This window comes from Halichoeres trimaculatus, unplaced genomic scaffold, assembly GCF_033239565.1.
Source record: "Halichoeres trimaculatus isolate MK-OKI-2021-1 unplaced genomic scaffold, fHalTri1.1 fHalTri1_scaffold_16, whole genome shotgun sequence".
Classification (NCBI taxonomy): domain Eukaryota; kingdom Metazoa; phylum Chordata; class Actinopteri; order Labriformes; family Labridae; genus Halichoeres; species Halichoeres trimaculatus.
Genome location: NW_027437194.1, coordinates 31,104,034 through 31,117,528, shown reverse-complemented (window position 1 = coordinate 31,117,528; position 13,495 = coordinate 31,104,034). Strand labels below are relative to the sequence as shown.

The window sequence follows — 13,495 nt, the reverse complement described above, 5'->3', positions numbered from 1 at the left end:
CTCACACATGGGGGGTTGATGAAACCATTGTTCTGGATCAAACATAGACTACTGTACAGTACATTCATAGGAGTCTCATCATGCTAGGATGCACAAAGCTACAGCTGCTGTTCTCATAGAGGACTTCATGCCCTTGGCTCACAAGCGGATTAATGCTCAGACTATTCCCAGTAAACTGCAGCCAGTCATGCAGTAAGTGTGTGAATACAAACTATAAACCGTACAGGATATACAATCTAACAACTTCTCTGTGATGCATAGTCAGATTTCTACAGCTCAGATTATCTCATCTCTCAGGAATAAGGAGGAGGCTGCAGAGATGGTAACAGTTTGAGCTAAATTGAGGCAGAGCTGGGTTAACGCTGCATGTTTCTAATTATAACAGTGTGAAACTGTATGGTTGAATTTTCTTGTGGTGGTTTTGAGAAACATTGGCACAAAAAAGGGAGGGTTGTGAGGGTGGGGGAACGAGGCAGCCTCGTGCCCTTGCTGTTGATCATTGGTTGGAGCCATGGGAAAGGGGAGGGGCCTGGTTGTGACTGTTTCTGTAGGCAGAGAGGCAGAGGGAGAGAAAGTAAAGCAGGATAAAAGAAGACGGGGGGTTCTCCCAGCATTGGTATGCCTGCCTACCTCATTTCCACTCCAGACATAGCTGCTGCTCCTCTGGATAGAAACAGCAGCTGAGGTGTGTTTGTGTGTGTGTGTGTGTGTGTGTGTGTGGGTGTATGTGAGTGTGCGTTTTCAGTACCAGTGACCCTGCATGCTGGTTACATCCTCTCAGCTCACAGCAGTCTGCCGTGATCTCACTGGGAAGGACCAGACAGAAAGTAAAGCTGACAAGAGAGAGTGTTAGAGGAGAGGCAAGAAACAACAAGAAGAAACAGCTTGAGGAGAGAAATCAAAGAAAATACTCTGCTCTCACTTCATGTCTTAGGCACGGTTCACTGTTTTGTCGTTTCACTGGAACCTGCGTCTGACTCTGGACTTGAGACAGATAAGAGGGAGCCTGAATCCACACCTCCTGCAGCTGCAGCAGATGTTGAAGACATCTCTGACTTTATAGGGAGTAATGGTATTTCAAGCCTTGATTTGACTGAAAGCCTTTCAAACACATTTCTTGCTTTTGTTTTGTGCCTTTATCTGGGAAGTCTGTCTTACTGAAAAAGGAAAGCGATAAGGAATACACTCGTCAAGTATTTTTTGAGCTGCTTTTATCGTGGTGGTTTTGAATCCTTGTGTAAACCCACATCAGCCTGCATCGAGGACAAACCGAGAGGGCTTTTCTCTGTTCTTTCAAATCCCTCCTGCATTTAAGATGGAAGATGACTGCAGTTTAATCATGGAGCCACAGCATGAAGCTCTGCTTTTGAACTGAAACTGTCCAGCTACCAGGCAGCTTCCCGTCAAAACACTGGTTCCTGTGGTTCATCGTACCCTTGAAGGGTCCTTCCAACAGGTTTTCCTGCTCAAGATGATGAATTCCTCCTTGGATTTTTTCATCCAGAGCCCTGCTGACCCTCCAAATGTATCTGTTCCCTTCTGCCTGCTTGATCTAGGCTACTCCCAGACCTTCTCCACCTGCCTCCTTGAAGTCTCTGTCATACTCCTCCTCACGGTTTTGATTATTTCCGGTAACCTGGTGGTGATTTTTGTGTTCCACTGTGCCCCCTTGCTAAGCCAGCACACCACCAGTGCTTTCATTCAGACTATGGCATACGCTGACCTGCTGGTGGGGGTTAGCTGCCTGATCCCATCGCTGTCCCTGCTCAATCATCTCCAGGACTTTGACCCTAAACTCACCTGCCAGGTGTTTGGATACATGGTGTCTGTTTTGAAGTCAGTTTCGATGGTGTCATTAGCATGTGTGAGTGTGGACCGCTACATTGCCATCACCCGACCTTTGACCTACACGTCTCTGGTAACACCCTGTCGTGTACGCTTCTGCATCGTCCTGATATGGCTCTACTCTGCTCTGGTGTTTCTCCCGTCGTTCTTTGGTTGGGGGAAGCCTGGTTATCATGGCGATGTCGTGAAAGAGTGTGCAGAGGATTGGAAGACTCGTCCAGACTTCACAACCTTTATTGTTGCGCTGCTTTACGCCCCCGCCGCTCTAACTGTCTGCTTCACTTACGCCAACATCTTCAAGATCTGTCGACAGCACACTCGAGAAATCAGTGAACGCCACGCACGCTACCGACCCCAACAGCTGCAGGGCCCAGGACTGACGCCGGGAAGTGTGCTCAAGGACAGCACTGCAAAAGAACAAGGGCAATTACCCCACCTGCCCCAAGCGCTGAAATCCCAACAGCAGTACCAGCAGCCCACATCAGCATACCCAGACAAACGATATGCCATGGTACTGTTCCGAATCACAAGTGTGTTTTACATCCTCTGGTTGCCCTACATCCTCTACTTCCTTTTAGAGAGTGCAGAAATCTACAGCCACCCTACAGCCTCGTTCCTCACCACATGGCTGGCCATCAGCAACAGCTTCTGTAACTGTCTCATCTACAGCCTGTCCAACTCTGCCTTCAGGAAGGGCCTCAAACGCCTCTGCTCCTTCTGTTTACAGCGCAGCGGTACCCACTTTGGGGTCAGGCACACCAAAAAAGCTTTCTTAGGCTCTGTTGAAAAAGGATGCTTGGGACCGGGATATGGATATGGTCATGGTCAAATAGGGATTGGCACAACGTGTCATGTGTGAAGAACGCAAAGAGCAAACCCAGTTTGAACTTTTAACAATGTCTGATTGAATTGCTGTAAAATGTCTCCTCTCGAAACATAAACCTGCTTTAAAGAGGCAGGCGGAGGCGTTGATCTGCCAACGCTGTTTCTGTCGCTTTTAGAGGTTACAAAGGCGTCCCCTCTGCACACGCCACAGCTGGCAGGGACACGGAAAGAAAGTCAAGCAGAGCAATAAAGAAAGAAAAGGTTCAATATAGAAGAACAAGGTGTTTACAATGATAAAGGAAGCAGTTTGCTGTGCTGTGCTGACAGAAGTGCTACTGTTGGTGGAATGGGAGAAAAGTGTCTGGGAAGTGAAAGCTTTTGATTTTGAATGTTGTCATCCTTTGGATTTCTTCTGTTGGTAGTGAGTTCTTAACTTATTTCACCAAAACAACAAGTTGTGACAGAAGTGTTAGTCAGAGCTATACATGGACCATTGTGACCATGCTTTGATCTGTTCATCAGAAGATTCTGATTGAAAGCAAAAACAAAATGAGCTGAATGCAAACTGAACTCTAGCCTGCTGGCTTTGAAGCACTGAGGTAATCTGCCAAAAGCAAGCTCTGTCCATGTTTTTCACATGCTCTCTACCCTTATTTATCACTCAAATTGTTGCAGCAATGTCTGTGTATCACCTGTTTTTTCTTGCATTGACTGAAACCAGTGAGTCAGAAAGGAGCGGAAGGACCTGATGACTGAACTGATCTTGATTTCTCAGCTTCAAGACATCTTCCTGTTAACTTTAACTATTTATTGATGTTGCTGTTCAAAACAAAATGTTGTACCTTTATCTGAGTCATTGGTTCACATATTGAACCAGGTTTTGTAACATACAATATGGACTGCTACCCAGCTTTGCTGTACGACTGTTACTCTGAAAAGTTCTTATCAAGTTCATTTACAAATACTCTTTATTGCACTTTTTTCATCATGATTATGTTTATTTTTCTTAATTGTGTTCTTGGTAAAACAAGGCCAAGACAGGATGTACCTTTACACTTATTGTTCACTGATTTTGGTACATTTTTGGGCTGATATTTCTCTAAGAGTGTTTGATTGATGGTAAAGAAACAAAGCAGAAGTTCAGCATTTAGACGAATGACCCCAGAACTGTGATGCTTAACTTTCAGCATCAGCTGAGAGAGCTTAGAGGACAAGAAGTGCTACAGGAGTGAAATTATGTTTCGTAACAAACAACAATCCTAGTACCAATCTTGCTGTCGGCTGTATTGTGACTGCATTTGTTCATGCTCAAACACACACACACACACACACACACACACACACATACACATACACACCATCACAGGAGGATATATGTAACTGAAGAGACAAAAAGCCCATTCACTCTGGCAGCAGGCTAACCTCTGTGCTGCTCCGTGAAGAGTGTCTGACCTCTCACCTCCATGTGTGTGTGCATGCATGCCTTCAAGTCTGTTTCTGTCATCTTGTCGCCATGTGTAGCTCTGTGAGTTGTTTTCACTCCAAACATGATACATATAGACAAACTGGTGATGACCAATAACAAGCCCAATTGAATCCAAATGTAAATATTAGTCATAAGCGTAGGATGAGAGAGAAAAAGAGCCCTGTTAGGAACCATGAAGGCTTGTGCCACAGCTTATTTAGGTGCAAATAATCTAGCTTTATATACTTCATCTAATCTACCAAAGAAAGTTCAACAGATAATCTTAGTCAAGAATTTTTCTAAACATCTAAAATTTAAAGATTTAGAAAAGTTTTAAGTGCATTTCACACAAAATTTGTGTAAGTTCACTGCACTGTGTTGGCTCAGTGATGCCTTATGTGCATGATTATGACTGTTCTCAGAATATGTTGCCTTTTTAAATCATTGAAAAAGGACTGTTGGGAAATTATTTTCCTCTAAAATTTAGAGAGGGCTCAAATTACAGGCGTGTGACTGTTTTTAGATGGAACTGCAGACTGGAAAATGTGCCGAGTGTCTGTGTGTAGAGATGAACATGTATATTTGCCAGCCTTTATTTCACAACTCTTAGTTTTTAGATGTGACTGTTACGTCAGCTGCTCCTCAGATACTTCTAAATCATTCTTCTTAACTTCTAAATCATTCATCTTAACTTCTAAATTATTCATCTTAACTTCTGAAAACCAAAAAAAAAAAAAAACAGGAGCAAACACATGACTTTTCTTTATGCATGCATTGTTGATGTGTGCATTAATGTGTGTAAGTAAGTATGATTTTGTTCTCATATGTGAGGATTCGACCACTGGCTGAATTGGACTGTTTACCGTGTTCTAGTAGGGTGCTAACATAGTTATCACCTGTAATGGCTTTATTCGCAGCACATCACGTACCTTCAGAAATACTGTATTTTGTGAGTGTATGTGAGTATGATGTGCACTGGTAGTAGTTAGATTAAACTGCTGTCTTTGTGTATTTGGCTGTTACCTGTGAAGCATTGCCAAATATTGTCATCCTTCCTACTTATACCTACTTTTGAGCAGAAAAGGTGTGCTCACCTAGGACGTGTACAGAAATGGCATATTGAATGTCTGATTGTCAAACAACAGATCTTTATTTTTGTAAAACTTTCTGTTTACTCACTTGTGAAGTGATAAATGTTGCAGATTCTTCTGAAAGCATGCTCGTTCTTTGAAAGCTTTGAAGCTGTGTCTTAATGAAGATATGTTGTATTTTTTCTTAGACAGCTCTTCACTTTTGTTTCCCACAGTAGTTAATGGTACAATTTCTTAGACATGTTTTGGATTAAGGGCAAAGTGTCTTGGGAAATTATCCTGCCAAAATGTGATCACATTAGTGTTCACACACACATACGCACATGCATACATTCCATTTTCTCCTATGGGAAAACAATCAGCTCTCGTGATCTCAGGGGAACGGCGCTCTGGAGGTGGTTGTGTGGTCGAACAGTGCCATGTTGGGTAGGACTGGAGGGAGAATGAGGGGCTTCTGGGCTGCTGAAGAAAGCCATTTGTAGGGCAGAATGCAGCCTTCTGAAATAACAGAGGAGACTGTGTGTTGATGGGTACAATCATTGCTGATTTCATTCTGCGAGAACAATTTCTTCCTAGTATTAAAGGAAAGACCATCTTCACATAGTGGCTTCCAGGTATGAAAATGTAAATGAAATATGAAGAACACTTAGATTAAAATGAGTCCTCTCTTTCATAGCTGTTGGCTGTAAATTGTTTCCTTATAGTACACACTGTCACTTCATTTTATTTCATTATGTCCCTTTTGCAATATCAAAGAAACATTAGAGAGGCTGCAGCTTTTTTATCTCACCTGGCTTTTTATGCCAAGAGCTCAAGGTGTGTCTCTGTTTTCAGAGCTTAGGTTTCCCAGATGCTAAAAAGCTGAGTTCTTATGTAGAAAACATTGTTGAATTTTTTACGAGGCTTGAGCCACTACGTTATTAAAGGTGTAAAAACTGTGTCTGAATACAAAATGCATCAAATCCATTGTTATTATTTAAAACCTTGAATAAAATCCATGTTGAGGGACATATTTATACCTTGAACATTGCCTTCCATTTCAGGAGAAAAGTAAAATTGGCTTTTGTATCCTTGAGAAGAGATTGTACAGTTCTGTACAGCCACACTTAGTGCACTTTAACACACAAACACACATCCACCCGCCCATCCAGTGGTATTTCCTTATCCGTCTTTTAATCTGTATTCAGTTTTCTTCTTTGTTTTCAAAAGTCTGTAAATAGGCCACACCAAACTCCCACTAGTGGCTGACTCATGACCCAGCTGGTCTGAGGAGCAGATTATTCTCCCATCAGGATCAGACTGACTGCAGTTACAGCTCACTCTGAAAATGTCCCAGAAGACACTCTGCTCATGTTTTGTCCACAATGAATGCTTAAAAGGAACAATGGCTTTTTTGTTTTGGTCTTTTTGGATTTAGAACATAAAGCCATTAAAGTCTTAGCTCATAACAAACACCAAACAGCAGTTTTCTTTTCAAACATCAGGGTTTTTGAAGTTGTGATGAGGTTTTTGTAGCATGTCTGCTTTTATAATGGAGAATTTGGGGATGACGATGATGGTTAAGGCCAAACATGTTTGATTTTCTTACCATTAAAGTGGCTACCTGTGACAAATACGATATTTTCATTACATGATGCTTTGTAGGTGTGAGGCCTATATGGTGTTATAAAATGTACCTGTTGTGTATCTGTATTGAGCAAATAAATGTGATGTTATTTCAATGTATTTATTGTTTAGTGCACTGAATACTCTTAAATCTATTTTTCTATTACACATACTTGGGGTGGGCCACGAGTCTCACATTTTAAAAAGTCCATGTGGTTCTCACCTTGAAATGTATTTTTTCAATTGTTTTTACCAGCCCCTGATTGTAATGTGATAACACCTTCAGATGGTGGTTGTAGGGCACTTGTCAGCTGACTGCTATCAAATGACAAAAAACTTCTGTTATAACATCACATCATCTGAATAGCATGAGAAACATAAGGACCAGTTGATGGTAAAATAGGCGCGGCTCTGTGAGACTCACAAAACAGAGATTTCTAAAATAAAAACGAAGAATGAGGTAAAAAGCAAAAATCTGTGTAACATTCCTTCAGTTGATATAATATGGATCATATCCATTCGTATGCTGTATAAAACTAGCCTGTAATAATGTTGCACAACCATTAAGTGACTTATTGAGTCTATCTCTTTATGTCTGCATGGTGACTGGGAACTATTTGATTAATCAGGGAGTAGTTACCAATGACTAATAGTTCTTTTGCTTGAAATTCCTTCCTGATGCATACTGTACATCTTGTTTGATATGTGACAGGTGCTCTATAAAGGCAGAACACTAACTTAAGAGCTACTTTTCTGGTTGGTGTTAGGAGTAAGCCTTATATTAGCCTAACATTGCCACATATTTACTGACCATTTGCTAATCCTGGTATGTTTTGGTGAAGAATTTTACATTTAATATGAATAGTTTCTGGGAACAATGTCATCTCTTTTACACCAGCAATGTATTTCTACAGGAAGTTATTCATCTGAACTGAATCATAGTAAAATTGGTGGTGGGAAATGAAAGATTGGTGGAAGAGAACCTTAAAAATGTAGGTCATGTAGAAATGATATGTCAGGTCTGTTTTGGCTGTTCTATGTTGCCATTCTGGTTTATATCACTTTCCCCTCTGTCTATCTGTCATTCCTGTTCCGATCAGATTCTCATTTTGCCTGCTCTTCTGGTGTTGTGGCGGTATATTCAGTGCACAAATGGCACAAAAAGTAGGGCATGAAACACATGATTAAGATTTCATGATGGATGATGCTAAGGTGAGGAAACATAGCAATGGGTTGTGAAAGCCAGTGCTCTAATTGTGCTGAATTTAAGTATGCACTCATTGATTAATATTAGAAAGACTTTTTTTCTTTGCTAAAAACCTGAGTTAAGTTTCTGCTGGTTCATTTCAAAGCAATGAAGTTACTCCAGCATTCGTTTAGCAGAGGATGGATCACAGTGAACAGTGATTATAGCAGATTAATACCCCGATGGACCAGCAATACTCTGACATGGACTGGGGGTGGGGGTTCAAGATCAATTTAAAAGGGACATGTTACATAATAGATACTGGTGCTAAATAAATGCTTTTATCTACAAATGCCCTGCAGTAATACCAGTATTCATTTAACAATCTCTAATCCTTAATATGAGGATGAGACAGGGATTTATGTTCGAGCAACGTCAGACTTTACCAACCTGAGTTGAATATATGAACCCAACAGATCCATCCCTTGCTGCTGACACTTGATCAACTTTTTGAGTCTGTGTCAGACTATCACAGTCACAGATTTTTAAAAAAAATTTATTTATTAACATGAGTTGGCAAGTACACTTTGAGTTGTACTAATAAATCATGCCCCTATCTGAATGAAATTTTAAAGGAGTACTTTCTGTTTGAAGTGGATTGCATCGACACCTTTGGCCTGTAGTCACACTCACACTGTTGTGATGACATGACTTATAGCAAAGACTGTCTTTTTTTTAAAAAAAAGCATGGAGATTAGATCTTTTTTAACTCAGTTTTTCTTTGTTCAGGACAACTTTTTACTGAATACAAAGCAACAAGGTAAAGTATTTATCAACAGTTACGTGGCACTACCATTTAAAACGTGACAACAAGTAAACTTTGTCAGTTTATTCCGTCCTTTAGTACCCCGCTATATTTAGCGCTACTCACCAGTCCTTTAAGACATGTCTGTAATGTGTAACGTTAGTGAATCTTGGATATGTTCTGTCAGTCATCTACCAAGCAGATCTAACGTAACCTCACTCTTCATTTTATTGATAGACTCTCAAGTTTGAACAGACCACTGCAGAATAACTACTGACTGTGGGTTGGAATCAACATTAGCACAAACAGTTTTGCCCTTTTAGCCTTTAGCTCGTGTTTTAACCCTTTTCACTAAGAAAATCCTCCAAGTCCCTTTGACTTAGATTAATTTTACCTTTCAAAAAGAAAATGGTCATTGGATTGCATTGCTGGTGGCGCTGCTATTGGTATAATTTCATTAGTCTATTTGTGAGTCAGATTAAAAACAATTAAACTCAAATTTCAAGTTTTTATTTTTATGCCAGTTTAAAGGCTGATGTGAAAGAGGACCGCAGCCTCAGATGAAGGTAATCTCCCTCGTTAATTTAAGTCTGTTGACATTTTCTTTTCACTAAACCTAGCCACCCCTCAACATTGCCAAAACTATGTTATTTTGACCTATCAGAATCACAAACAAACACGTCATGGTTTTCCTAAAATTTTGAATCTGCCAAGAAACCAAAGCGATACTTTCAAGGTTGTTCAGGTTTCAAAGTGAGGCTTGTATTAAGCTTGATAAAAGTTATCCAATGTTCCCCTGGCACCTCAGCAGGGTCCTTCTGGAGCAAAGAAAGAAAAACAGACTGACATGTCAGCCATTGTGTTGAGTCAGAGAAAACCAGGGACAAAAACAATAGAGAGCCCGCTACTCAGCCTTCCCACGGAAGCTCTGCTCTGGTACCTTATTCCTCGCTTTAAACACACACACACACACACACACAAACACACACACACACACACACACACACACACACACACACACACACACACACACACACACACACACAAACACACACACACACACACACACACACACACACACACACACACACACACACACACACACACACACACACACCCTCTGTCGCTTTGCCATTTTTGGCTTACCCCCAGCAAGGACTTCTTATTGTTTGTTCATGAGAAGAAAATGTTTTGTCCCATGACTTTCATCCAGTCTCTGCACTCAGATGCCCCTGCAGTCACTAACAGAAGCCAGTGCTGTAGCACATGCTAACACTGTTTGTTTTCTCACTTAAATGGGAAGTGAGCATGAGTAGATAAGCCTGGTGCTGCCAATTTGACTGTAAATGGACACAAATGAGCTTTTGGGGGTTCAGTGACCTGTGACTGTATAAAGAATATGTGAGAAAATTCTGTCTTTACTCTTATGCCTCATTTTAACACTTTGTAATCAGCACAGGTGTTTGTATGCTTTTTAACCCTTTACATACAGCCGTACAAGTGGTTCCCACAGTTGTTGCCAGGCTGGCTTGAGTTAAATAACAATCAGAGTCACGGAGGTCTCTGCACCCAGCTGGTGGGACGAAAATGACAAAGTTTTTTTTACCCAAATTTCTCTTCAGCCCTGCACTTGTCCCCATCATTGTCTCTACACTCCTCATTCTCCTTGGTGTTTGAACTCTTTCCAAAACTTCCGTCTGCTATTCTCAGACACTGGATATGTTTTCTCTCCCCTCTCACGCTAACTTCGTTCCAGTTCTTGTTTTAACCGATCAGACGGACGCACAGAGTGGAAGCTGATTGCCTATTATGACAGAGCTCTTTGTGCATGCTCTCAGCACTTCAGATAAGTATCGCTAAGTGGTGCTTGAATCAACATGGATCCTTATCGTTCACTGAGAGACTGAGGCTCTGTGTAATGGGCCCTTCACTGGACACAGTAGCTCTGATGTTGTAATCCAATAGGCACTGGTAGCCTTCGCTTTTACTGTGAATCTAAATATTTGTGAATCACTTCTCTGGATGTTTTTATTGGCTTTTATCTAACCATGTACCACAGCATGCTTTACGTTAAGCTGTCTTAAATCATTTTAAATAAATTTTTGATTGTAGTGTAACTTGTTTGAATGTAAATGATCTTAGTTATTTAAGAGGAAGCCACTGTTACGTTAATTAATTGACCTATAATTTGGTAATTGGAAGGTCAAAAGCAAAAAAAAAAAAAATCAGAAAGAACATTTTGTCCCCAATTATACTTGCAATATGCAATATAAGAAGCAGCACATCTCTCAGTGTGAGAGTCCCAACAGATGATAGAAATGATCATGTTTATTTCACACACCAGCCGTGTAACACCCCTGGAACAGGTCCAGCTCTGACCAGAATGGCCCTTACAATTAAAATTACTCAAGCTTCCTAAATGTCGCGCACACGCACACACACACACACACACACACACACACACACACACACACACACACACACACACACACACACAGACTTGTAGTCTCTAGCACAGCGACACTTACAGTGAAGGGTGTGGTTGATGTTGTGGAATGGACTTTAAAAAAAGCCTTCTGTTCTTGGTCTCTGATTGCCATTAGCTCGCTTTTGTTTCATCATTTCTTTCTTCCTGCATTTCTTCTAATACTGGAGCGATTTTTGTTTCCCTCTATTTCTCTCTGTAACGAGGAGCATAAACCTTGGGAAAGGGAGGGAGGGAGGGAGGGACTTTGAAGTTTCACTCAAAGGTGCCCTGGTATAATTCTCAATGCCTAAAGCTAACAGGAGCTTTGGAAAACATTTGACCAGTGGTTCCCAAACTTTTTATGCAGGGCCCCCTTTTTAGCTAAGAATATTTTCAAGCTTCCACTACAGCGCTGTTCAGTTATATTCTACTTTTAATGATTTTAAAAATAGAGCTTTATTTCAGTCTAGTTTTTTTTTTTTGTTAAAGCTGTAGCCTGTTTATTTGTAATTTTAATACTAACAAATAAGCAAAATAAATGCTATTCATTCCAGTGTGGGCTTACAAAATTCATGCCTCTCTGCCGAAGTCAGTGCCCTGGTCAGGGCACCCCAGTCTAAAAAGTCTGGTCCGCCCTTGCTTGTCAGGGCGTACCTTGTTGCAGGTTCATTATGTTGCTCTGCTCATCAGCCGATGGATTTATGATGAATGGAGGGGTCAGTTCGTGGAGTAGAGAGAGAGTCACAGAGAAAGATGGGACTCAGCTTTCCCCAGGTAAAAGTCAAACAACTTCTCAAGCGTTTATGTCCAAGCAGCACGCCAATCTGGTCGTTAGAGGGGCATGTTCTGAAAAAAACGAATACATATTTCTCCACTATCTAAATCTAACAATGGTCAGAATATTATCTTTGAAGAGCAGCAGGTTTTACACGTCAATCACATCATTAATAATCTGCAGATAAACCTAAAAGGGTCCTGGCTTTGTAAATGTTTCAGTCAAAGATCTTAATCAAAACTCTGAAAAGTTACAGAAAGAAAACAGAGGATTGGAGGAAAGGGGTTTAAATGTTTACTGATAAGCGGTCTTGTTTATATTCAACTCTTTGCGCTGTTGACTCAGACCATAAGGAACATGTGTCCGTCAAGGTGCTGGGTGTGAGATGCACAAGAACATTTTTATGACATTCTCGTTTCTGTTGTTTTGTCAGTGAACTGCTAAATTGCTAAACAAAAGATGCTCAAAAGTGGGGGAGAAAAATTCAAAGTTTTCCTCTTTTAAAATCGTCCACGAAGCAAAACTGGATGTTGCCCAGGCCTACATTTAGTTGTAGACCCAACCCAGGAAAAAAGAGCTTTGAGAGAGCCTCCGTATTTCTTTGTATTACTTCGGAAGAGGTATTTTGCGCTTTTTTTGAAATGTTGTATTTTCTTTTTGGGCCCCCTGGTGGTAACTTTGCATAATTTTCAGTTTACAAAAACAATCTCTATTTTTCTCACACTGTTGTTTTAGAAAACCTTTATTCCAACATCTGCTTCTTTTTAGCAGCTATTCCTTCAAGGCTCCACAAACTCCCTTCCCTCTGATTGGCCAGCCCTCTGGAGGCCTGCCTAGGACATACCTTGGGGTTTGAGGCCCGCCCCTCCATCATGTCATGAAATAGTCAGGACATCCTTATGAAGTGACCTCATCATTTTAACAAGTCCCGTGGAAATCTCTTGCTGGAGCAATCTGCACACGTTTAGCATGAATATCCATCACTGTTACTCAACATTCATCAGAGCACCACCCCCTCTTTAAGATTTTTTGTGTTCTTAGAGTTATGAAAGTGATGTGAAAAATAAAAGTGGCCTTCTCCACATTTGCTATCAGTCTCTCATCAGATAGTCTAACAGTGAACCCCTACTGTACCCAGAACTTTGCATCCATGTCTAAGTACTTTTATATTTTTAGAGCTGGCAGTGTTTGGCCTAATGATATATTTTTTTTTATGGGCCCCAAAATCCCTGATGACATTCCTGGTTGTTCAAGCTGATTGACTAAGAAGGCTCAATTAGGTACAAAAAGGCAGCATTTTTAAAGCACTGGTGCTCACAAATAAGGGATTTGTGAGGTAATTTATATCTACTTTGACTGTGGGGCGGAAGAATGGCTTTAATGATGGGGATTTTAGGCCCCTGCAGGGATTAAAAGCAGGCTTCAGTCCTT

General features: G+C 40.9%; 2 protein-coding genes across 4 annotated transcripts in view; both read left to right on the top strand.

The window, feature by feature from the left end:
* Window positions 1-13,495, top strand: part of rabgap1 (RAB GTPase activating protein 1) — a 125,957-nt gene that overhangs the window by 72,224 nt on the left and 40,238 nt on the right. The window lies entirely within an intron of this gene.
* On the top strand, window positions 575-7,341 carry LOC141805887 (putative G-protein coupled receptor 21). The gene has a single exon (XM_074691112.1). The coding sequence runs from the start codon at window positions 1,472-1,474 to the stop codon at window positions 2,702-2,704; it is 1,233 nt and encodes a 410-aa protein (XP_074547213.1). The 5' UTR covers window positions 575-1,471; the 3' UTR covers window positions 2,705-7,341.